Here is a 25,150-nt window from a genome sequence, read left to right on the forward strand (position 1 = left end):
AACTTCAAAAGGCCCCAGGGCCCTTTCTCTAATTATTTCCCTAAAAAGAAAGTTTCCTGCACAACTTCACGTTACGCTCTTTCCAATGACACCAAAAACATGTCAATCGGTTCAGTAGTTTCGGAGGAGTAATTGTCACAAACAACCTGCCTGCGTATGAAATAAGTATAGATGTAACGCAAACATCAATGATCTAATATAACCCTTTAAAGTCCGTAATTTGATTAAATTATGCTTAACAATGCAAGAGGTTAATGAATTTATGACTTTATAAAATACTTTACTTTCATCGCTTTACTGTAACATGTATATATTTTTATATGACAATTCACAAGACACACATTATTTACTATGATAAGGTAATTCATTTGAGTAAATATTTCATACGAAGGTTTGACAGTGATTTCAGTTCTTAGCTGTAACATGGATAAGTTAAACTCGACTCCATCAGTCTACATTATTAACAGCAACATAATGTAAGATAATATACTTAGAAAAATACTAACAACTGATATAGGTAGGCTACACATATATAAAGACACTGCAGGACTTCCTTCAAAACAAAGACATTTTCTTTAAAGATAACATCAGATCATACGAAAAAATACATTTTTAACAGGTAAATGGTTTAAGATAAAAACTTAATATGAAAAAAAAACAACTATAAAACAACTACATTACGATATGATTAAAACATTAACATTTAATCACTTTATCTAGATTTTTCTCTCATCTAATATTGTTTCTTACTACCTAAACATCTTGGTAAACTTACATAATCTTTTAGTGATAGATTACACCATAACCAATAAGCATAGTTACAGTGAGTGGTGTTATCAGCTATACACAGGCTTCTTCAATCCGTCCATTTGAGCGGAAACGGAGTTTGAAATAAATTTGTCTAACTTATTGTTTATTATCAAACATTATCTAGGGCCGGCTTCCAAGAATTAAGAAATATACTTTTTTTACACAACCCAAATGACTGGTTAGCTTGTTTGTTTACTTAGGATTTTTTTAATGATTAAGGGAAAATAACAAACAAGAGGAAATGCCTCGTTAAAATCCCTCAAATTGTATTTAAAAAAAACATTAAGTAAATAATACATTTTACTTGGTTACAGAGTTATAAAAATAGATCCATCTTGTCTACTATTGACATTTTAATCTGATTTTCTGATTTCTGAGCCTGTATGCAAAAAGTTCACTCATATAGAATGGTAACTACTTTTCAGTTTGATTAAGGGGACATTTATGAGATACTAACAATATACCTACATAACTACTTACATTCCACCTTAGAGCAAGATAATATAATTTTCCATAATTCGTCATTACTGAAATAAAATAAATGTTAATTTGATCATCTTTCTGAAGGGATAAAACACACAGAAATTAACTTGAACAGGATAAAATAAGTTTTAAAATTTGTTAATTGAAATGACAACTACCTATATCTAAATATAAAAAATCATTCCAGTAAGACAACATCCCCCCTGTCCGATTTTACAGAATGGCAGATGAAATCACACAGCACTTTTGGCTGGAATAGTTACATGGTAGGTTAGAAAGCACGAAGTGTTTGCACTAAGTTTGAGGTGGAGCTGAGGAAGTCATAAAATAATTTGGGCACGACACACACACACTCATCACAACCTCTAGTGTGTACAAAATCACCATAAATCGACGGAGTAAAAAATATGTCTTCTGAAGAAATATTATAGAATATTATAATTCATCCATAAACACCACCAGTAAGTTCGTCAGGACTACAAATCATGTAAACAACAAAACTTAAAGAAACACGTCCGGCTGATGTCATAGTTCTCGACTGTGATGAGTGTGTGTCCGTCCAGCTGGCTCAATATTGCACATATCACAAGGGAATAGTGTTCAATGAGAGGCGAGGCAGGTGGCTGTCGAGTCGTCGTGTCGTGTGTCTTCGTCACTAACACACAACGAAATTAAGTCCCAGTCACGTTCGTCTCCGCTGATCAGACTCATCCGCTCGTGCTTGTCCTCCCTGAAGCATTGTTTTGGTTAACAGGGTACAATGGTTTAATATGATAACATTACAATAGTGAATTTAAGTATAGTGATGTGTAAAATCCAAATATCATTAGAAACCAGAGAAATTAAAAACTTTGGAAAAGTTTGGTTTTGAGATTCAAAACTTACTTATTGATATCAAATTTATGTTCAGTGTCAGGAGTTTAATTTACTTCAGTGTTTAAAAAATATGATTTTTTAGGTTTTAAGTATTTCAATTTAACCATATTATTCACGTTAGTATCTCAAACACTGAGATAATAACGTCATTTTATTTTTTGTTACAAATTCCTATTGTCTTTTTTCTTGGAAGTATCTCACGAGGTTACCATACTCTCAACAAATTTGTGTTACATCCAGTTTGAAAAAAATAAAATAGAAATCAGTCCATAGAGCGTTGTTTTAATCTTAAAATAAAAAATCAGTGTTTTACACGATCAAAACACCGTCCTATGGCCTGACTGAGCCAATATACAAAAACAAATATCACGGTAAAATTTATCTAGAGCTAACAGTAACTCTCACAATACTAATAATTTAAATCTGAGCTTGAGTCTGTACAAGATTTAGACCATTTCTAGAAAAAATATAAGGTATTATAAAAGTATATGGATTATAAACTAAGAAAAACTGTCTTATTTTCCCAAAAAAAAACATACTATTTTTTTAATTAATACAATCACTTTAAAATAAATAGGAAAGTTACTTACATAGGCTGAGCTTTGAGAAATGTTTTGAGCTGCTTGACCTTCTGAATCCAATCTGCTTTTAATGAAGATCTGAAAAAATATACAAGTATTGATAATGTTCGGTGGAAGACAAGAGCACAGGCTTTACTGACAGCTTAAAATATACAGGGTGAATCTTCTAAGCTGTCCTAAACTGATTACAGACGAACGGCTTGACATACAGAGATGAAACAAAACTTTTCCCCACTAATTCATACCCAAGGAACAACGTAAAAATGTTTTTACCATTTTTAAAATACAGGGTGTTCAAGAAACTGGGGGTCATGGGTTCGAATCTCAGAGTTTTCAAATGTAAACATATGTCATGTTATGCATAATTTTAAAGCTCTAGACTAGACAAACAATTTAGTGAAAACAGAACTCATTTATCTTTGTCCGTTTCAAAATGGCGGCCATTTTTATATAAAATATTGATATTTACAGAATACCCTGTATCTTGAAAACCACTAAACTTATTTTCGTTCTGTTTGAAAATTCTTAATCCTCGTAGGTTCAGCTTTAATTTGATATACGACAAGTCAACATTAAAAAAACTAAATATTTTTTCTATGATTTAATTTTTTTTTTAAGTTGGAAGCCTTGTAAATTAAAATTTTTTAAATGGCAACATATGTAAAAGTGTGTATAATTTTGAAGGTCTTGTAAAAACAAACAACTTTTAAATTTAAACCTACCGTCTATCTTTAGTCGTTTTCTAGTAATTAACCAAAAACTCCAATTGCCCATATAAAACTCATGTTAAACGCGCAGTACCATGGGGATAGTGTATCTCCATCCACTAATCTCCAGTACTGTACGTTTAACATGGGTTTTATATGGGCAATTGGAGTTTTTGGTTAATTACTAGAAAACGACCAAAGATAGACGGTAGGTTTAAATTTAAAAGTTGTTTGTTTTTACAAGACCTTCAAAATTATACACACTTTTACATAAATGTTGCAATTTAAAAATTTTCATTTACAAGGCTACCAACTTAAAAAAAATTGAAATCATAGAAAAAATATTTAGTTTTTAAAATGTTGACTTGTTGTATGTCAAATTAAAGCTGAACCTACGAGGATTAAGAATTTTCAAACAGAACGAAAATAAGTTTAGTGGTTTTCAAGATACAGGGTATTCTGTAAATATCAATATTTTATATTGGCCGCCATTTTGAAACGGACAAAGAAAAATGAGTTCTGTTTTCACTAAATTGTTTGTCTAGTCTAGAGCTTTAAAATTATGCATAACATGACATATGTTTACATTTGAAAACTCTGAGATTCGAACCCATGACCCCCAGTTTCTTGAACACCCTGTATTTTAAAAATGGTAAAAATATTTTTACGATGTTCCTTGGGTATGAATTAGTGGGGAAAAGTGTTGTTTCATCTCTGTATGTCAAGCCGTTCGTCTGTAATCTTTTTTGGACAGCTTAGAAGACTCACACTGTATTCATATCTGAGTAGATCAAATCTTGTGTGTAAAACTTCCATAGAAAAATAGAAAATAAAATTATTTTGTACAACTGCAAAGGTTGACTTATTCATAGCAAAAAGCCAATACCCGATCTCCAGAGATAGACAATCCTGCTATTCAATTATACAAATTCCTTAAATCTTGACACCTCAATTTAAACTGTACTGTACATACCCAAGGAAAAATCTGAAGCTAGAAGGCTGATCTGCCGTAGCAGAGGAGATGGTGGGCCCCTCTGTCTGTTGTATCACGTTCAGTTTAGAGGGGTCAAACTTCATGTTGTCTGCACACAAGATGACATGCATACACTTATCAGGCTTCAATATTTTGTGATCGATGAAATATATTTTAACATTTTGCTCTCTATATTATTCATGTGTTATATGTTTTTTGTAAAATTATTTTGGTTTTGTATAAAAACAAATTTAATCTAAATGTACGCTCTACGGACTATGGTGGTCTACAAAGTCATAAGTTTACTAAAACTAAAACATACAATTGGATCGTTCATTGTGCCTAATATTTTTAGGCACAATACAACCACTAAGTGGCGGTCCCAGGGGGTGGGCATTAGGGGGGGGGTTAGATCCCCTGAAATATCAGGGTGTAAGCTACCCCGTTTTCAGGCCTTTAAAGTTTTCAAGCAACCCTTTGAACTCCAAACTCATTGCCAATCGTAAAATTTACATTATCAAACATCCACATACAACCTATGAGAGAATTCTTCTACAAAAACAGCTGATAGTTAAAACTGACATATGCTCCAAGCCCTTAATCTTGGCGTGTGTGGAAGCATTGACTATTGGAAACAGAAGAAGACATCCCATCTATATGGATCAGCTGTCGCCATTTTTTTACTAAAAAATAATGTAGTTGTGTGAGCCAGTCACAGATTGCGCTGGTGTCTAAAACTCTATTTTGTACCTTATTTGTTGTTACTGACATAGTTGCTGTGTCACAACAGTTGCTATAGCTCATAATAAGTCATTCCATCGGTTTGATTTGGTAAAAACCATCGTGTAATCGACAGAAATCAGTAATTTAGATCAGCGTAATCTGTAGGTGGCTCACATCAACTAAGACAAATTTTATTAAAAACCTGGCTACAACATGGGGATGGAATGTCTAGTTGTTGTATTAATAGTCAAAGGTGGAAGTCAACAACCATCCATCAAAAACTTTATTCTAAATAGTTTAGATTGTTGTGGTCATAAGATGACAAAATAAACAAAATAGATAACATTAAATCATTGAATAATTCATGGAGTTCAAAGGGTCCAAAATCCATATTTTGATTTTGCTAGTTAACTATGTCCAAAATCCAACGATTTGGATGCAAATTGTCTAATTAGCTGGGTGGTTGTATTAAAATCTGAAGATCTCCAACAGGATCATTGCGTCATTTGTTATATGACGCTATCCAACAAAAGGTTGGTAGATTAGTAACATCATGATTTTGATGGCTTCCTCTAAACTATGCTAACAATGTAGAAAAAAAACATAAAACTTGAGAACAATTTTTTACTTGAACACAACAGTTTGGCTCTACTCACGTGAGTCTACTGGGCCGAGGATGAGTGCGGCCACGTAGAGATGGTCGGGTGTCCACTCCGCTGGTATCCTGGCGAAGATACGTGCCTCACCCGTACGTGTGGGCAGGTGGAAGTTGAGTGCTGAGAGTAGCCATAGACTAGGCTCTAGTTGCATCACCTTCCACAGGTCCTGGGTCCAGGTGACCAAAGGCACAGGCAGCTTCAGCACTGTCACAATAACCAATCATAACACCACGTTTTGGGCAAAAAGGCAGGAGAAAACACCCTAGTACTCCTAACGTTACCAGGCACTTGTAGATGTCGGGACAAGAACAGCAGTGTGTGTGGTGCAAGGGAAGGGGGTTTGTTCTCATTCAGTGTTTGGGTGTCTTGTCTATTCTGGTTTAGGAATAGGAAACTTAGGTGTTTTTGTGGAGTGTTGGACTCAAAATGGTCAAATATTTCTGATATAAGTCAATGCTATATTGTCTCTTATGTGCTATAAGAGGAGTCACATGCCTGTCATTTTTTTAAAAATTAACATTACTTTCTGAAAAGCATTTGCCCTAACCCATTGCTATCCAACCCTTTTTGCTCAGTTGGCAATTTGTACGGACCATGATGTTCATGGAAACACTACTGAGTTTCGACAACATCTGTCTCTGCCTCTCGCAAGTCCAACATACCACAGCTGACTGCTATCACCAGAGCAGCCATCATGACAGTTTCTTCCTACTACATCTACATTATTAAAGTTTTGAAGTTGCTCGCTTGATATCATTTGCAATTCATCTAAGCTGCCGTGCAAACCCTAGCTTTCCATCTGACTGATTAAGGCAATTTTTAAAAGATCATAAAAGTCCCTACTATTTTGGCTTATTTATTAGTTGCAGTTACAAAGTAATTGGGTAAGAAATAAAGGCAAAGTTAACGTACTTGTGTAGAAGTAAGTAGCAGGCTCCACAAGGTCGTATCGAGGCTCTTGCTGCTCGTCCACAAGTAACCGAGCGTAACAAGCCTCTAGCAGACATGTCTGCAACCACTTGACAAAGAAACCACAACGTTCACCGTGTAGGTAGTCTGCAACAAACAAACCATTAATGTTATTTAAAGGACTTTTGTGGACATTTTTCCATCACAGTTAGTTTAAAAAAGTTTTCATAAAGTTTTTATGTTCTGGAATTTGACCTCTTGCTCAGATGAGAAAGTAGTCTTGAAAGATAACAACAAAACTCTTAAAAGATCAAAACAGTTCAACAAAAAGCGGTGAACTTAATGGTCAAAGAAGGATCATGGCTTAAAGTGGCTCACCAGATCACCATCTTAGTTGTGTTCTAGTTGTTGGTAGTAAACTATCCATTACCAATAACAGCTTTATTCCAATAACACCCGGAGAGAGCTAATTAAAAAACTTCTTGTTACAGACTCAAGTTACTCCTTATATCAGTATGTAGGTAATTTTAAAATTCTTATTTCTTTTTATCAACCTTGACCAGGTAACTAAAAACGTTTGGCGTTCAGGTTTAGAGATTTAAGATTGGATTTTTTAAGTATTGGTTTCGGGTTTGAGATTTGAAATTCCTGGTTTTGACCATCACTAGTGTGTACATCATCAACGTCTTCATGGTAAAATTGGGCTATAAAATTCGGGTCATCTCTCGTGGAGGTGTAGAGATCGACATCCTCAGAAATCACGGCAAATTCCTGGAAATCTCCTGCAGATGTGTTCTGCGATCAGTGGTGGTTCTAGGACCTTGTCAAGGGAAGGGAGGGACACCTGTGCCTGGCCAGGTCATGCTGAAATTAATCATTCAGTGTGGTAAGACCTTGTGGAAAGGACTGGAGTTATTGCATGTGCGTTGCTAGCGTTACATAACCTATACTGTGTTTTGCCCGTCGTTCTAGCGGTGCCAGTCCCCCGAGACCGGTAAATTCCCACTTGCACAATTTATTAACTTTACACATTTATTGACGATTGACATATTTCTTTTGTGTTTAATAAAGATGGACTCCCCAAATACCAAATTGTTATCACCAGTTCTATGATTCACTGTGATTGAAATAAACAATGGTTGGGAGGGAGAAAGGGGCTGTATAGAATTATAAATTTAGTGCAGTATAAATGTGTAAAAAAGTGTGTATTTCATTTCAATTTGTAAAGCCTACAAAAATAAAGAGCAGCAATTCCTGCTATGGGCCTTTAGTAATATTTAACTAGCTTACAATCTCTCTCAGGTTAGCTTACAATTCTCTTTCAGGAGTAACTAGCTTACTTGCGAATTCAACCTATAGGAAAGTAGCTATTACCGTAGGTGGCACAGTAAGACCTAGGCCAGGACCAATTTACTTTTTCATTTTGATGTCTCCAGAGGCCAAAAACACCATTCGTTCAAATTTGTTATCAATTTATATCGGGCACCGGTACTAGACATTGTAAAGGTGGTACCAAAAAACCAACCCATCACTATTTCTTACCTATGATTACTTGGATCCCTTCAAGAACGTCCATTTCAGGAGTAACATTTTGAATGGTTTCAGGATTGTTCTGAAAAAAAAAAAACGGTTCATTAACTATAAACATTTGCCTACCAATTAATTATGGTAACTAACAAAAGGACAATGTTAACAAGAATCATTACTAAAAAGTTAAAAAATGCCAATATCATTGAAACCCACCCAATAAAATAAAAGCAATACTTATAGCTGTAAAAGGAACAACACTTGAATCTATTAATAAATCGATACATAAATTAGTGTAAATACCTGTATTTATGCGATCCAATGTGTTGCTAAATTGCAACCGGTTTCGACTCACATTAGGAGTCATCATCAGGCCAGTAAAGTCTTCTCGCTTCATTCGAAGGTCGTTAATATTTGTTTTTATGTTCGTGTACGTGTGCCTGTCTTATTTATTTATTATCAATTGGCGACCTTCGAATGAAGCAAGAAGACATCTTTACTAGTTGATGATGACTCCTATGTAAGTCAAAACCAGTTGCAATTTAGCAATTTTTGGATCACATAAATGCAGGTATTTAAACCAATTTATAGTATTTAAATGTGATCAGGAGGCTAAAATTCAATATATCATGAAATATCAATACAACCTGAAGGTTATAATAGGCTACATGAAAAATTGATGGTAGACAAAATTGTCATATTGACTTTTAAAATATCTTTAACATTACAAATAAATAGGCATTGTGTTTTGTAAGCTTACCGTAGATTCTCTTTCTATCAGACACTTGTACTCTTCTTCTACTATAAGACCATTTTTGAACAGGTTTTCAACAATCTGCAACAAATAAGACAGAGTTATATATTGCTTTCCAATGTGTCAAATTATTTTCACAAAATTAAGCAACTATTAAAATTATTATCCTCATAAATTAAATAAAAGTGTGTTGGTCTTGCAATAGTTATTTGTGCAATTAGTGAGCAATTGCACTTTGCGCTCGAGTTGCACATTATATTTTTCCTACAGTTACCATAAAACAAATAAATTGGTAAAGAAACGTAACATATTTTTACACAGAAGTGAACTTTTAATATGACATTTAATGATACAACAGTACCAGCTGATTTACAGCCAGTGCTGCCAACGTATTTCGCGTGCATACGACCTGCATGTTACGCGCTCACTATTTCGTGCCTTCTCGTTGCAAATCTGGAGTGAGACAAAGTAATTAGAGTGAGACATTGTTAACATTGTCTCACTGATAAGCGAATTGGCCACTTTGCTTTCTCAAATCAGTGGGAGAACATGTAAATTTTTAGGTACCGTAACTGTAGGAAATAGTTATTTGTGTAACTAGTGAGCAAAGTGGCACTTTGCTGCACACGAGAGCAATGTTTGCGGAATGATCTCGAGTGCAGCAAAGGCCTTTTGCACTCGTGTTACACATTATATTTTTCCTACAGGTACTATAAAGCATATAAATAATTAGTCTTTCAAACACTATACACAACACGTTTTTAGGTTCAGCTGGCAACACAAATAGGTGCCCTAGAGAAAGTAGTCACCGGTCCGTATCACTCCGCTATTTTTTCCTCGGCAAGCTATGTGCTCCACGACTTGAGAAAATAGTTCCGTATGTTTTTGTAGTTTGAAATGGTTTCCATGCCTAAAAAAATGCTTTAAAGGTATTTTCTTGTTTATTAAGATCGTAGGAATGTTTTAAAAACGTTTAAAAGAAAAGCCCAGAAAGTTCAGAAATACCCAAACTATAAACACGAAATGACAGGTTAAATCTTAGTTATAATAGTCAATCAGCTGATCATAGTATTATTATCTTTAAGTGTTGCCAACCTATTTCCAATCGTACACGGATTACGTGCATAATAGAACCACGCTGTTTTGTGTTGTTTCGTTGGAATCCTGATGTGCGCCAAAGTATAAACCGTACGACAAAGTATAAATATGCAGCAATTAGCAGCTTTCTGTACTATAAACAGTACAAGGAAGCCAACTTTGTCGGGTGACTGTACGAAAAGAGTATTTTCTCTAACTATAAGCTAAACTATTGTAACTATTTAAGATTTGTTCCTTAGTTCCAGTATTTCTTTGACTTCATCAGAGAGTTGATTGTGAATTCTAGTACCTACTCAACAAAATTTGCACAGACAAGGTAAAATTTATCATAAACTTTTCAATATTGCTCTGACCTATTTTTATTCCTCATGGTTTACAGATTAGCATTAATTCAGATCATAACTAGGTATTGGACTGTTTCTTAAAAAAAATGTAGAAAATTCCAAAAAACCAGTTTTTTAAATATTTCTTAGCATATTTTTTCAGTCCCAAGGTTTTCAATTAAAACAAGAGATAGTCAACTGTACTCGAGTTACAACACATCAGTTATTGTGTTTTTAATCATGGGCTACACTCTTAGTAAGACAGATTATCAACTTCCTTGGGTACCAGTAGTGTTTTTCAGATTACAAAATGGATGGAATTACTAGAGTATTATGTTACCTCTGGTCGGTTCTTCTTGACTCCGCAGTTCTCGGTAAACAGCTGTGCGATGTGTCCGATCGGATCATCCATCGGCAAGCTCTGAGGGAAGTACCAACAGAGATTGTCAGTGTCTTCTTTGCTCCACCTGCAAGTTAAAAGAATTAGCGACATCATCTCTGAGAGACACGAAACGCCCACTGAACTGAATAATTAGAAGGAAACATAATGTTGCAATTGTTGATGCCATTAATAATATCAGTAGTGGATTATTAAAAAAGAATTTTACAAATGAAAAAATTATATTTCATAAAGAAACAAAAACAATAACTTAGGTCTAGCTTTACTTTTAGGAATAGAATATTACAATAAGCATTCCAAAGACTTATTTGGTTCCTAACGATAGATAATCTAAGACTACAACAGAATCTCACAAAGACAAAGGTTTAAATAAAAAGTGTTAAGTTATTTAGGGAATGCATGAGTGACTTTAAACGAGTTGTGGCATTATAACATAGATAAAATCCATTGGTGATTGGCAGGATTTGAGCCCGGGACCTCAGGCACCGAAGCCCCGCCCTCTACACTACTATGAATATGAATGATGATAAAGCTGTCCCGTTCAAAATTGTTTTTCTGATACAGAAAAGCATTATTAAATAGGTTAGGTATTAAAATATGAGTAAAGGTTCTAATTTTTTAACTAGGTATTTTTTACATAAGTTAATAGACAAAATTAATAAAACAGCTCTTTTGAATTACTAAAATGTAAAAAGGTACCTTATTTATTTTGTGAGAGTCTACTGAGGTAAAAATAAAACGGTTTTCACTAAAGTAAATTAAAAAAAAAGTTTATTTTGTGAGAGTTTACTGAAGTACAGTAAAATAAAAAGGTTAAAACTCAAGTAAATTGTAAAAAGTTTTTTGTCAGAAAAATAAAAGTCTGAGTCACTTATCAGAAATAGCACCAAAAATGAGGAAACAGATACTTGTTAGGCTACTGAAGAGTTGAAGTTTGGCATTGAAGAACTAAGGAATAAACAGAAGACATACCTGTTGTCAAAAGTAACGTGGGGGTCTGAAATCTCCTTAATAAGCTGCACCACCCTTTCTTTGATATTCCGATGCCTGGACAGTGAATAAATAAGCACTCTAACCTAAACCTTTGCCTAAAGTTAAAGCGTGCAAATACTTTCCACACTGCTTGGCTAAACATAAACTTCAAGATTGCCAATACAAAGAGCTATATAGGCCTAGAGAATTTTACAAATACACATACAACAATGCAATTGTTATAGCAAATAATTACAGTTAGTTTGCATTGACTCTAAAAGCCTTTCCCAATACAATACTGGTTTTCAGGACAACCTTTGTCATGCATACGAGAAATTACAAAAGAAAAACAAAACACATTAATAATAAATACCAACAAGTATAGCATTTATAAAAAAACATACTATTTAAACAACTACTATTATTTAATTATTTAAGTGTTGCCTGAATGACCAGGAACTGAGGTATATTAGACTGGAGTGGAAGTCATTGTTCAAAGTGGGAATATAAAACTATAAAACCTACTTCTATGAAAGCAAAAAGCCAAGAAATTTAGGAAGGTTGAGTCATACTACTAGAATAATTTGATCTAATTTCATTAAAGCATTTTTAGCAAGCACAGTGGCATTGAAGTCAGGCTCCTTAAGGCTAAGTCACAGTTAATGAAGATTCGTGGTATCGGTTACTATATGTTATGTGTTACACATATAACTCCGACTGAATTAACTGTTCATCATCATTCTCTGGTTCTGGATAAAAGTTGAAATAAAGGAAAAGTAACATAAGCATGAAACTACTAAATAAGTAGTATTATGTGTGATCAATTTCAACATTGACATCCAAGCTACAAAAAGGAATAATAATGAAAGTGAGATTACCACTTTCCTGTGAAGAGAATATGGGTAGTTTTATTTTGAAAAAAAAAGATAAGATTTATACCTTGAAAACGATAACAGTGTGTAATTGCATTTGACCTCATACATGTTGAAAGCATTATCAAAGAATTGAGAAAGCCAAAGACATTTAAAATCAAACCAAGCCATCCCCAATATTCTATAAATGTTGACGAAAATTGATCTTTGGAAGATGGTTGTCTTATTGAAATGGCAAAGGTACTTGCTGATGTGTTTCGGATGTGTTTCGGCAATCCACCTTTGGGGTATGCTACAATTCTACTGAAGCTACAAGTCAATTGAATTGTAACTTGCTCTAAAGATAGAATGCTTCATCGCATCTGAAACATCAATTAATATGTTTTACCCATTCAACGACAGTCATCCCTCCCAAATAATTGTATCAAGGAAGCCTACTTTCAAGGGCAAATTTAATTTTGTATGTGGGTTTTAGAAATTTTGAAATGGTCGTAAAGAATCTGTCTTTGGATACAATGTTGTCTCATGAAGTTATGTATAATTGCACATCAGGATGCCATAAAATTACTTAAAATCTGTCTCTGTTGCCAAGATTTTATGGTGCTTGCCTTCAAATCTTAAAATCGATGATTTGATTCCAAACAGGATAGCGATTTAGACCCAGATGCCACTTTTCATTGGGATATCAATTAATTATGCTCCCCAACAAAAGGTTGATGCTAGGCAAAAGTCATAATCTGGTCTGTTCCATTACAAAATACCCACGCCGCAGCAAATCTGCAAACTAAGAAAATTTATATTTGTCTGATTGGGTTCACACTAGCATGTCTCCTTGAAAATATCACATTTACTCCCTATTTAAATAGAATTAGTTTAACGAGTACTTAAGTTTGCTGCAATAGGGAGGGTAAAAAAGTGGGTTTTTTGTAATATGTTAATAGTTTAGTGAGAAAAAAATTCATCTTCCAAATTTGATCAAAATATGTTCTTAAACAAGCAAACTACAACAGTTTACTTATTCTCCATAAGAATAACATGGGAATTTTAAATTTACAATTTTTTGGAATTTTCTCCAACCATTAGGCGCATAATAACGCTTCAATATACTAAATTATTTGTTTTTTTAAGCTTTACAAAATGGTTTGGAAAGAAATTGCTAAATTTTCGGTTTTTTGGGTCAAAAATAGGAAAAACTAATTTTTACCCCATAAACCCCCTTTCCCATAGTCTGATCATGCTGGTTCGCGAACTCATTTGAATAAATGTAGGTTTACACATTTATACAAAATTTGTTCAAAATCAAATCATTTTTGCTCGAGTTATTGTGCTAACCGACACATTTATATTTAAATACTCGCATTTGTAATTAAATATTTAAAATTTGAATTAACTTACTATTAACTGTCAATATAATGCCAGTTGTCAAAAGAAAAAGTATGAAATTGTATTCAATAATCTCCGTCTTAGAGAGATAGCTTGCATAGTGCAAGCAATACCAAGGAAAAACTCTAAAATTTCTACTAAACCCAAAACCTACATCGGTCAATACAAAAAAAATATATATATATATATTATATGAGTTTGAACGGATAGTGTTTTTGGCCTCTAAGGACCTCAAAACGAAAAAGTGTAAATCGTCCCTGGGTCCAAGCCTTACCATGAGTACTACAGTAATTAATAGCTTATTAATTACTATGGGAAATTAATATGGGAAATTCGCTAAAACATGAAAATGCCAATGGCACCAGCAAAAACACACACAGAAAGTGAAATCAAACTTGTGGTCCTGACACACACTTGCAAAATATTATTTTATGAATTGGAGATGACATCCTGATGATCTACATACATATTCACCTAGGACAATACTGCTCTAAAGTCGGATTAACAAGTATACTAATCTCAAAGAATATACGATGCTTTTATGACTCTACAATGTGTTTGAATGTAACAAACTCAGTCAAAATAAAAACTACATTTTGATAAACGCATAATTGCCTTCACTACTCACTACAATGCTCAGTAAAATGACAACACCCCAAAAGTTGGTTCAAGTGTGCAATCATATGTAAGATACAACTCTCATAAAGCTAACAACAGACTAGAATGTGTTCAAACATGTACTGACTCGTAGCAGGTGGCTGGCTGGGTGTCTTGCTCCATGATGGCTGTACAATGATGGTTGGAGGCTGAAAAGGCTGTAGCTGCAGGGTTATTCTTTGTCTGCTTACTCTTCAAACACTTCTGTATTACGTACTCCACCAGGTCCATCCAGTTCTGCAGGCATCCAATTATCAGTCTCACAACAGTATGTTAAGAATTTAAAAGAAAGACTCATGGTTAACCTCCAGGAGATTTTTTTTAAACAGCGCTCCTGCGGAATTTGAAAAGAAACATGTTCTAGGAAAAAAGAATATTTTTTTAGAACATTTAAAGTACCTAATCAAACTAAAAAAAACATGATCCTCTCCAGTTGTAAGATGTAATGTTGTGTATGTGTACTACAATTAGAATTTATTAATTAAATAAAAGTGTTACGAGTTTTTCGCAAATAGACAACTTCAGCAAATAGAGAAGAGTTAATTTATCAAGTTTACTTTAATACTTCTTTATTCTAATCTTTAAATCACGGACACAGACGTCCATTTAGTTTTGCACCATTCAAATGGTGCATCTTATTGATTAACCCTGTATATTTGAAAATTGTTTAATCAATTGGCAATTAGTACTAATTACCAAAGAAAAACTCACTTCACTCAGTTGAAACTCAGTTTCCACGATACGATTGAAAGAGCTCAGAATTGTTGGTTGGAAAAGAACGGAAACTTTCTCCAAATCTCCAGCAATGTGGTGCATCATAGTGAAGATGCAGTTGTTCACGGTTTCTCCGTTGTCTTCAAAACAGGCCAGCAAAACTCCATACTGCCTCATCACGTCTTCAGTGGCGAACCTGTGAAACGGTGTGGTTCAATATTGGGCTCATTACACAAATAAAGTGCAAACATAATTATTGACATCTAAATCAGGTCAGACATTTTTATATCAGGTACTGTGCAAGGAAAAACAATGGTTAATTTAAACAAAACCATTCTTTGTTTGAAATTCATTTTTGGTGATGGCGTATTCAAAAATTTATGTTGTTTTTTATCTTAATTTACAAAAAGTCATAAATATCTTTTAAAATGATTCACTCACTGTTTGATGTGATCCGCCATCGCCTCTTTGCTGAGGTAGTTCTCCACTAGCAGCAGCAGGCTGTGGTTCGTGGCTACAACATCTTGTAGAAACTGATGACTCTGCACCAGCGGATCAAAGTGGCGCAACAGCAACACAAACAGACATCTCAGGTCGTTGGTGTGTGCCATCTTCTCTGTTGGATCATACAAACAATTATTTGAATTGAGGTACAAGGAGGGGGGAGTAAGCTTAGGTAATTAATAATTATTAACTAATCTGAATTATTGCCTAACATAATATTTTTATTGTTTGGACAAACTTAAAAAGTGAACGCAATTCGTTTGGGCTATGTTCATTTTGTATGGGGGGATCATTACCATAAAATAAATAAGTGTTGACTTTTTAACAGCATAAGTTAATAGCATTGCTAGTCTTATCCGCTCATTTTTTTTTAACAGAGGGTCAGGCTTATGGTAGACTATAGGATTGCATCACAGCTAAAACAGCTTATTGTGCACCCTCATTCACAGATCCTCATTCTCCGTCAAATCCCATGTCTTATCCCCCTCCTAAAAGAAAAGATTTTTCTTTATTGATTTTCATTTCAAAACAGTACAACTTACAATTAAACCTAAACAAAACTTAACTAAAACTTTCACGGATAATAAAATCAATAAAAAGAAAATTTTATTTCCAGACTCTAGTAATGTTCCTTACCCTGAAGCTGTCTCAGATATTCATGATCAGCTGGGGTCAAATGTTTTATCTTCTGGTAGCATTCAATAGTGAACACAATTTCCTTCAAGGAGCTTACAATCTGAAAAAATATTATCATAAAATGTCAAATGTCACACAATATTGTTTTCTAAAGAAAAGCGATTTATATGCTACTGAATAACTAAGTTTATCAAAAATCCTGTGCTCTATTTTAAAATAAATAATGCAAAAATCCTACATACAATAGTTTAATATCTTTTGTATTTATCTTTTGCTATTTTTTGTTTGTTTGTTAATTACAAACTCTTCTTATTCCTCTTCCAGCCAAATAATATTTAAACATATCCTGTCTACCTTTTAAACTCTAAAAAGAAGAAATAAAGAAGTATACAATCCTGAAATGCTAAAGTAAATCAATATAATATTGTGAATTGAATAAATGTTTTAAATTAGAACTTGTTATGCAAAATGCATGACAGAAAATTACATTGAAGCCCTCGCAATTCAAATAACTTTGTACAGTTACATTTATATAAATTATATTTTTACTGAGTTTGTGTGTGTGTGTGTGTGTTTTTACTTACCAGATACAATTTACGCAGTGTCCGTGTAAGGTTCTCCCCCACTTGCAGCTTGGCCACCTCCAGCTCCTCACAGAGATTGACCCCCTCATACGTCAAGTAGGAAATGATGTCATAGGAGAGTACAGGACTGGCAAATAAAACCAACATGTAGTGATACAGTAATGGAGCACTGAGTGGACCTAGATTTCAGATTGAAACATTCATTTGTACTCAAAAGTTGATCAAAAACAGTCAATTAATTTGCAAAATCAACAATTTTACTTATCTCTCTAGATAGAAGATCCAATTTGACATTCCACTGCGTTTTTTTTTAATTTGAACTCTGTTTATGATTATTTCAATTCATAAAATAAAATTTTAAGCTTTTGTGTGATGTAAAAATAAAAAATCAAATGTGTGAGTGTTGTGAAGCAGCTCTGTGGCATTGGACTTATTGCAAAAAGACAATCACATTTTCTTAAAAAATGTGAACAATGCTAGTGATTTCACAAGTTCGTCCACTATTGGCCTTCTCATTAATGTGTATGAGTATAGCGTATGAACTCATGGGTCACTTTTACTCATTTTTACATCCAGTTTTCTTCATTCACATCCACCAACTGTCAACGGTTTTCAATGCAGAAAACTGAGAGAGAGCATAGATTTCCTCTTACATTGTTATCTATTGCAATAAGACTAATCGTTTTGGGATTGGGTCAGGCTGGAAACATAATGGGATAGTTAAAGAACACAGCGCTGAAATCACATTTGATGGACTTGTTGTGGCTGGTACTTATTGGAGACCTTAATTTACACACAACACACAACCCTCATATTTTCACTCAATCTTATCTCAACTTTCTACTGGGTCGTACAAGACAAACAAAATAATGACCTGATCAACTCCAGGTCCAGCTCCAGTAGAGTTGCGTATCTAAGGAAGTACATGATCAGCCAGGAGAAGTGTGACGTGTCCATGTGAACCTCTTTCTTGGTCAACACGACGGTCTTCAGTTCTGTCACTAGACTGCCGTAGCCCTTCAGAAGCAGATCGATAGTGAACTCCTTCAGCAGCTGGGAGATGTCCTCCTCATTGGGAGTGTGGTTCAGGAACGTCTTAATGTTCAGCCTGAGGAGTTGCAAGAGTAAACAGTGAAAACCCACATGCATACTTGGTGTATCACAAAGTAATAACTGCACCAAAGTTAGAATTAAAAATCTGTCAGAAACAAACCCTTGAGATATTGTCACTCAAGACCATACAAAGTGGACATAAGAGCTACTTGGCTCAAAAGCCAAGGCTTTCTTTAATTATTTAGGTTTCAAATACATTATTACTGTAACTGAACACACTAAACCACCAAATTTCTTTTAAAGTTGTAAGGGCAGCGTATTTCAACCAAAATGTAAAGTTGTAAAATATCCTTTATTTCTATACAAACAAAGATTTGTGACAGGTTTTCCGACATCAATGTGTAAGGTTTGAACTACTACAGTTCAGAAGGGCTCAATATATTATGTAGGCCAGTTGTTAAGTGTAAAGAAAACTTCGAAGGTTGTCCTAATGGATTAGGAATTTGAATTATTTTTACTTTCTCACCCAAGTATTGCTTTTGTCAAAATTATCGAGTTTGAATTTAGGTGGGTATATCTGTTTTGGGCCCCCCTGGACCCAAAAAGTTTTTAACAAAATGTGTGTATGAGGATGTGTACACAACTATGGTCAGGGTGGTTACTTTTGGTTAAAGAAAAATTGGGACAGCCCCCTCTCCCCAGAATAAACACAGGCAAAAGGGCCCAACCCAAATTCAAGACCGCCCTGACAGAATGGGGACGGGAAGCAGCCCAGCCTATGTCATCTCATAACATTATTTTATTTTCTAAACTAAACATTGATTACAAACACTTACGTAGTGGTTTTGCTACGTTTGATCAATTTCTCCCGGCGCAGATCTTTTCTTGACTGACTGGTCATGGGAACCTTGCCATTTATGTACCGGCTTTTCTGGATCATGTGGAGTGGTTTTTGGTGAACTTTTTTCTTCTTTCCAAACCTTAAACAAAATCAAATTAAGTTTTTTCCCCAACTAAGATATTGAAATCGATAAACAAAAGCACAAGAAGTTTTTTGCTATGTTATTATCATGAATTGCATTGCAGTAGAATGCTTTTTTGTAGATATAATTGGCTAGATTTGTCATAAAATTTGAAAAATGTCTAATTTAATGGCATGTTTTTATATTTAGATAGAACTAAAAAGGAGTGTTCCTTGTACAAATGATTAAGTACTTTTGATCAAGGCTTATCAAATAATTTTGAATGTGTAAATCTCCTTTGAAAATGTACCTGTTAAGATAAACACTTTCTAACTCTTTCTAAAATTTTGCCTTCAGGTTTGCGACAACCAGAGTTTTTGTATTTCACAATAATTTTAACTCTAAAAAAAGATGCCTGCTAAGTTAAAAGTTAAATGTTTTAAAGTTAAAAATCACTGGATAAGGTTTATTATTCCGTCCCAGACTTTTTAGCAGACACCTCCTTGGGCATAGTCATTGTACATTGTGTTGCTATAGTAAATGTATGTTTTATGTATGAACTATGAATGTTTTTTCTAAGTAAATTAAGTAGGTATTTGTTGAATTTATTATAAGTATTTATGCAATTAACGAAACACCCGTTCTAAGCACTTTATGTAACGTTTATTTTTGTATAAATAAGTTGATTTGATTTTATACAATTCCAGTGCCAGATGAACTATAGATTGAATAAGAGGGTCAGAGTATCAGGTTAGAGTGTGCAAGGTTGAACTAGAGTCGATTATCTAAAAAAAATTAAGAGTTGGGGTGTTTGGACAACAGAGGGTCTAAGTGACACCGGTGATCATCTCCCGCGATCATAGCAACACTTGTTAGTATATCTTGCGACCTTGGTGATGCAGCATCATAACACACCCTTAACAGACAAACAGTCTCTACCTGCAGGGCTCCTTATCCTCATTGCTGGAGGTAGAGATTGTCTCCTGGTTCTGGATGTCACAGCCACACTCTGACAACTCAGGTAAGCCACAGTCCATCATCTTGAGACCTTCCCCACTGGCATGAGACTCACTGCCCAGACTGCTGCCCAGCCCACTCTCAGACGTGGTCCAACTCATCTTCACCTCCTGTAAACCAGTCACTTCTGTCATAGCTCTGACTCGTCCTTGCCAGTGTCATATATTTAGTTATGTATGACCTTAAAAATAATCCATGTTGCGACGTTATCTAGTCAACTAGTGAATCACACATGAAATGACACATAGTACAAATGAAAACACGGTAAATGAATTAATGAACTGAACATTAACGCTTCAGCAACTAAATCCGTTACTGTATGAGAAAGCGTACAAGTTAACAGATTTTCTTTATGATCTAATTTGCAACTTTCCATTAGAGCCTAAATTTAGGTGGTTGAAACACATGAGTTCACCTCATGAACAAAACCATGTTTCATGGGTTCATGTTTTCATGGTTACCTTGTTGCCACTGTGCTGGTCCTGAGGATAGTCCAGATGACGGGGCCTCACGGGATGACTGTTCTTGCTGTTCCCATGTTTGTTCCTCATGGCCACCTGCGCCTTGCGTCCAATACCATTGGCTAGGATCTCAGTCATTCGGTGTTGAGCCTGACGAATAGCAAGTAGAACTATTACAATGCTCACAGTCAAAACCAAGGAACAAAATTTGTCTTTACTTTTGCAACATACATTTCAAACTATTCAATAATAAATCATTATGTTTTAATTTTAATTTTTAAAGTTAATTCTTAGCTAAAATTACATATAAATTATTATTAATCAAAACTCTACAATACTAATGGCCTTTTTGGGATTTTGTGGAACTTGAACGTTAGTCTGTACATGCAAGGTATACTCACAACCTGTTTGAGATGTTGGTGCGGATGTTTAGCATTAATCTGAAGGTGTTTCTGGTGATCACTGTCAGAGGAGTCGGACGTTGGGTCGGATGTTGCCATGGAAGACGACCAGTCTCCTGACCCTTGGTCCTACAATATGAATAATATTTTCATCAACACTGGTCCATACACAATACACTATGCATAAACAAAAAATACAAAACAGTAATATGAAAGAAGTTTTTAAGGTTTTTTTACAGTAGAATCTCGATTATCCGAGCTAAACTGGCCACGGCAAGGTCGGATACCACGGAAAATTACAAAAACGACGTTTGGGCTGGAGTTGTTACCGTGGGTCGTGTTGACGATGGTTCTGTGATCGTGGGAAATGTTGACAATCGCGCCGCAAACGTAGGACATGTTGACGATGGTTCCGTTATTGCGGGAGATGTTGACGATTGCACCATGAACATCGGACATGTTGACGATCGTGCCACCCAAGTTGGATATGTTGACGATGGTGCCGTGATCGCGGGTATGTTGATGATCGCGCTGTGAGCGTTGGACATGTTGGCGATGGTGCCGTGATTGTGGGAGATGTTGACAATTGTGCTGTGAGCGTTGGACATGCTGGCGATGGTTCCGTGGTCACGCCATCATAGGAGATCTTTGTTCTGGCACTGTGTCTGTGGGATGTCTTGTCGATCACGGCGTGACTGCAGAATATTTTGACGATCACGCCACAAGTGTTGGACATGTTGACGATGGTGCCGTGATCGCGGGAGTGGTTCGCGCAGGCGCTGTGACCGTAAGAGGTCAAATAATTCGGTTGGATAACCGAACGTCCAATAACCGAGACTCTACTGTACTGAGATTTAAAGAACTTATTAGATAAACCAGAAAAATACTACTTGTGAAATCATTGTGTTCTATGATTGATGATTTTTTTAAAGAGGTAGGCTGACTTTTAAGCTTGCATTTACCCTGGCCTTGGGTTTGTGGAACAAAACAAGCAAAGAAAAAGGTGAGCCGATATTAGAGGCAGCTCTGATACAAACCTAAGACATCACTGCTAGGGATTTGTAGTCATTTGTGCTACCGACCCGCCTAATTTTCATATTTTTGGTGTAAAATTTTGTGTTTCTTGTGTCAGATTGTACACTTTCCTCATGGTATAGTTTGTGCTGGAGGCCATAGTGTAGGGAATGTGTGGCAGTAGCGCTTCCACTCTGCTTTTGCCAAAATCCTATAAATTAATCCATATGTTGATCAGTACTTAGACGATGGTTAGTGTTCCCACACTGGAAAATTCACGACTACACTATTGCTCTTTCCCATTCAGGTAATCTATGTTTCATCCATAGCTTCAAACTTTTGTAAAATTAAATAGGTAAAAATATGCATGTCCAAATATGATTGGAGAAACACTGCACAATTTAAATGGTTCATGTATTGTGAAAGTCTTGCCAAAGCACCATCAAGATCTTATCGTATTATCGTAACATTGGTAAACTCAATATTACATAATAGACTTCACAAAAAATTCAGAACGTTACAAATTTTGTAATTGACTAAAACATTTTTTTCAAAAACATTCATAGTTGAAGTAAAGAAAAATGTTTAAGAAAATACATTTCTAGTTGGTATACGACTGACCTGTGGTGATGTATTACTCTCATCATCCTCCGAGCTCTCACTGAGCGCCGTGTCGCACCATATAGCCAACAGCTTGTGTATGATGTGACTGTGCTGGTCCTTGTACAACAGGGAGATCACCTGGACTAGAGTCACACTCCACAGAGCTCGGCTGTGACTGGTCATCAGCTGTATCAGCACCTTGTCTGCGTGCTGAGTAAACAGGTTCCAGATGATCTGGTTCTGATGTGAAGCTCCACCACCAGGAGCGCCACCTCGCACTTCGGGGATGTGCAACAAGTTGCGCAATAGTTGTAGACACTTGTGGATGCTGGTTGCTCCTTCTTCAGAGACCAGTTGCTGTTATAAAGAAGATAAAAATAAATAGATGGCAAGAAGCGTATACATTAAGTTAAGGTATTTACGGTTATGGTGTTTGCTTAGCGATTTAAAAAGTGCTAGCTCAATCCTGAGAAGTGAGAAAACCATTAGCTTTTTGCTGGTTTGAAACTCAACCCCGCTGCCTTTGATCATTGGGTCTCTAATAAATTACCCAAGCTAAAGAAAAAGGGATATTTTTCATTCATTTCAAACTCATCCTTCCTTCAACATTGCTTTAAAACTTGCACCAAAATCTGTTGGCATCATATAAATCTATTTTATCTTTGGCAGAGGCCAATTACTGTGTCGTCAAAAATAGCCGTTATTGACCTGTTAATAAAATAGAGAGACAAAACGAATACAACTAATTATACATCAGTGAATTTTTCAAATATCAGATAATTTTTCATGTTGTAGTATGATTTTTGTCATGCCTTTGACAGCTTGTTAGAGAGCATGTTCTCAAACCTTTTGAGAGAGAATTTTGACGTTGATTTTGAAGAGCATTACGACGTACCTTTTTATTAGAGAGCACCTTGACATAGTCTATGACACTCTTGGTGGCCAATGGGTTGAGGAAGGCCTCCTTGCAGGCAGTCAGTAGCCAGTTGAGCTGACAGATAGTGCTGCGACCAGCATCTTCCTTGATCATTATGTCAATGGGAAACAAGCATTCCACAGGTATCATCAGGTTCTCCAAAATCCTGCAAAAGGAAACTTGTGTATACAATTTGAACACAATTATAACATAAACTTATATCTTTGACTATTAAACTAGACATTTCATTCCCCATGTTAAAGTTGTCGCCAGTTTTAGCGAATTTCCCATATAGGGAATAAGCTATTACCGTAGTACTCATGGTAAGACCTGGACGCGGGACCGATTTTTTTGTTCATTTTGAGGTCCCTAGAGGCCAAAAACACCATCCGTTTAAATTCATATATATATATATATTTATATATTTATTTATATATATATATATGTGTCCGTCAGCACGATAACTCGAGCAAAAATGATCCGATTTTGATGAAATTTGGTACAAACGTGTAAACCTACGTTTATTCGAACGAGTTCGCGATCCAGCATGATCGGACCATGGGAACGGGGGTTTACGGGGGGTTTTATGGGGTAAAAATAGGTTTTTCCTATTTTTGACCCAAAAAACATAAAATTTAGCAATTTCTTTCCAAACCATTTTGTAGAGCTTAAAAAAACAAATAATTTAGTATATTGAAGCGTTATTATGCGCCTAATGGTTACGGAGAAAATTCCAAAAAAATTTAAATTTAAAATTCCCATGTTATTCTTATGGAGAATAAGTAAATTGTTGTAGTTTGCTTGTTTATGAACATATTTTGATCAAATTTGGAAAATGTTTTTATTTCTTACTAACTATTAACGTTTTACAAAAAAAAAAACAGTTTTACCCTCCCTGATGCAGCAAATCTAAGTACTAGTTAAACTAATTCTATTTAAATAGAGAATAAATGTTATATTTTTAAGTAGACATTTCAGTGTAAATCCAATCAGTCAAATGGAAATTCGCTTAGTCTGCAGGTTTGCTGCGGCGGGGGTATTTTTTATCAAAATCGTCGTAGTTCATGTGAGCCACTGATAGATTGCGCTGATCTTAATCACTAATTTGTGAATACACAGACTTTTCAACAAAGTTAAACCATAGATAAAACATACTCCCTTAGTAGATTTCTTATCCTTATGGAACAGCTGAAGACAATTTTATTGTTAGTTCATGTACGGTTTATGTAGAGGTCGTGTTTTGTTTACTATTTGTTTCCCGTTATTACAGCCATTTAAAACCTTGTTTAACCAAATAATACGATCTAATCATACATAATAACTTGTCCCCTAGTTATATAACCAAACAGTAAAGCACAAATCAAGAAATTAACCCTAAAATAATGGAAACAAAGTTTCATCAACACTAGCGCCTTTGTGTCGCGTACATGAACTATACACGAAAAACGTGCTTCAAAATTTACAATGGGATGAGAAGTCTACTTGTGTTGGTTAGTCTATGGTTAAACCAATAGAATAACTTATGGTGAATTATAGAAACTGTTATGACCCATCAACTTGGTCAGCAACAATAAATAA

At 35.1% G+C, this 25,150-nt stretch overlaps 1 protein-coding gene across 4 annotated transcripts in view; it reads right to left on the reverse strand.

Annotated features, from left to right (window-relative positions):
* Nucleotides 1-293: 293 nt before the first annotated feature.
* LOC128999699 (protein timeless-like) overlaps nucleotides 294-25,150 on the reverse strand; it is a 47,859-nt gene continuing 23,002 nt past the window's right edge. The window contains exons 5-25 of one of the 4 annotated variants that reach the window (XM_054426332.1): nucleotides 23,552-23,738; nucleotides 22,675-23,013; nucleotides 21,043-21,168; nucleotides 20,639-20,788; nucleotides 20,100-20,287; nucleotides 19,035-19,178; nucleotides 18,020-18,253; nucleotides 17,146-17,272; nucleotides 16,562-16,661; nucleotides 15,863-16,037; nucleotides 15,419-15,617; nucleotides 14,796-14,944; nucleotides 11,796-11,870; nucleotides 10,764-10,890; nucleotides 9,009-9,083; nucleotides 8,264-8,333; nucleotides 6,725-6,868; nucleotides 5,810-6,016; nucleotides 4,431-4,539; nucleotides 2,760-2,828; nucleotides 294-2,023 (exon numbers count right to left, since the gene is read on the reverse strand). In XM_054426332.1, coding sequence (XP_054282307.1) covers nucleotides 1,894-2,023; nucleotides 2,760-2,828; nucleotides 4,431-4,539; nucleotides 5,810-6,016; nucleotides 6,725-6,868; nucleotides 8,264-8,333; nucleotides 9,009-9,083; nucleotides 10,764-10,890; nucleotides 11,796-11,870; nucleotides 14,796-14,944; nucleotides 15,419-15,617; nucleotides 15,863-16,037; nucleotides 16,562-16,661; nucleotides 17,146-17,272; nucleotides 18,020-18,253; nucleotides 19,035-19,178; nucleotides 20,100-20,287; nucleotides 20,639-20,788; nucleotides 21,043-21,168; nucleotides 22,675-23,013; nucleotides 23,552-23,738 — 3,124 coding nt within the window. In that variant the 3' untranslated portion in view covers nucleotides 294-1,893. Of the gene's footprint in view, nucleotides 2,024-2,755; nucleotides 2,829-4,430; nucleotides 4,540-5,809; nucleotides 6,017-6,724; nucleotides 6,869-8,263; nucleotides 8,334-9,008; nucleotides 9,084-10,763; nucleotides 10,891-11,795; nucleotides 11,871-14,795; nucleotides 14,945-15,418; nucleotides 15,618-15,862; nucleotides 16,038-16,561; nucleotides 16,662-17,145; nucleotides 17,273-18,019; nucleotides 18,254-19,034; nucleotides 19,179-20,099; nucleotides 20,288-20,638; nucleotides 20,789-21,039; nucleotides 21,169-22,674; nucleotides 23,014-23,551; nucleotides 23,739-25,150 lie in introns of all 4 variants that reach the window. The other 3 variants (XM_054426331.1, XM_054426334.1, XM_054426333.1) reach the window with 3 other exon arrangements.

The sequence above is a fragment of the Macrosteles quadrilineatus genome, unplaced genomic scaffold (genome assembly GCF_028750875.1).
Source record: "Macrosteles quadrilineatus isolate MER2022 unplaced genomic scaffold, UCM_ALF_1.0 Scaffold_8__2_contigs__length_117827958, whole genome shotgun sequence".
NCBI lineage: Eukaryota > Metazoa > Arthropoda > Insecta > Hemiptera > Cicadellidae > Macrosteles > Macrosteles quadrilineatus.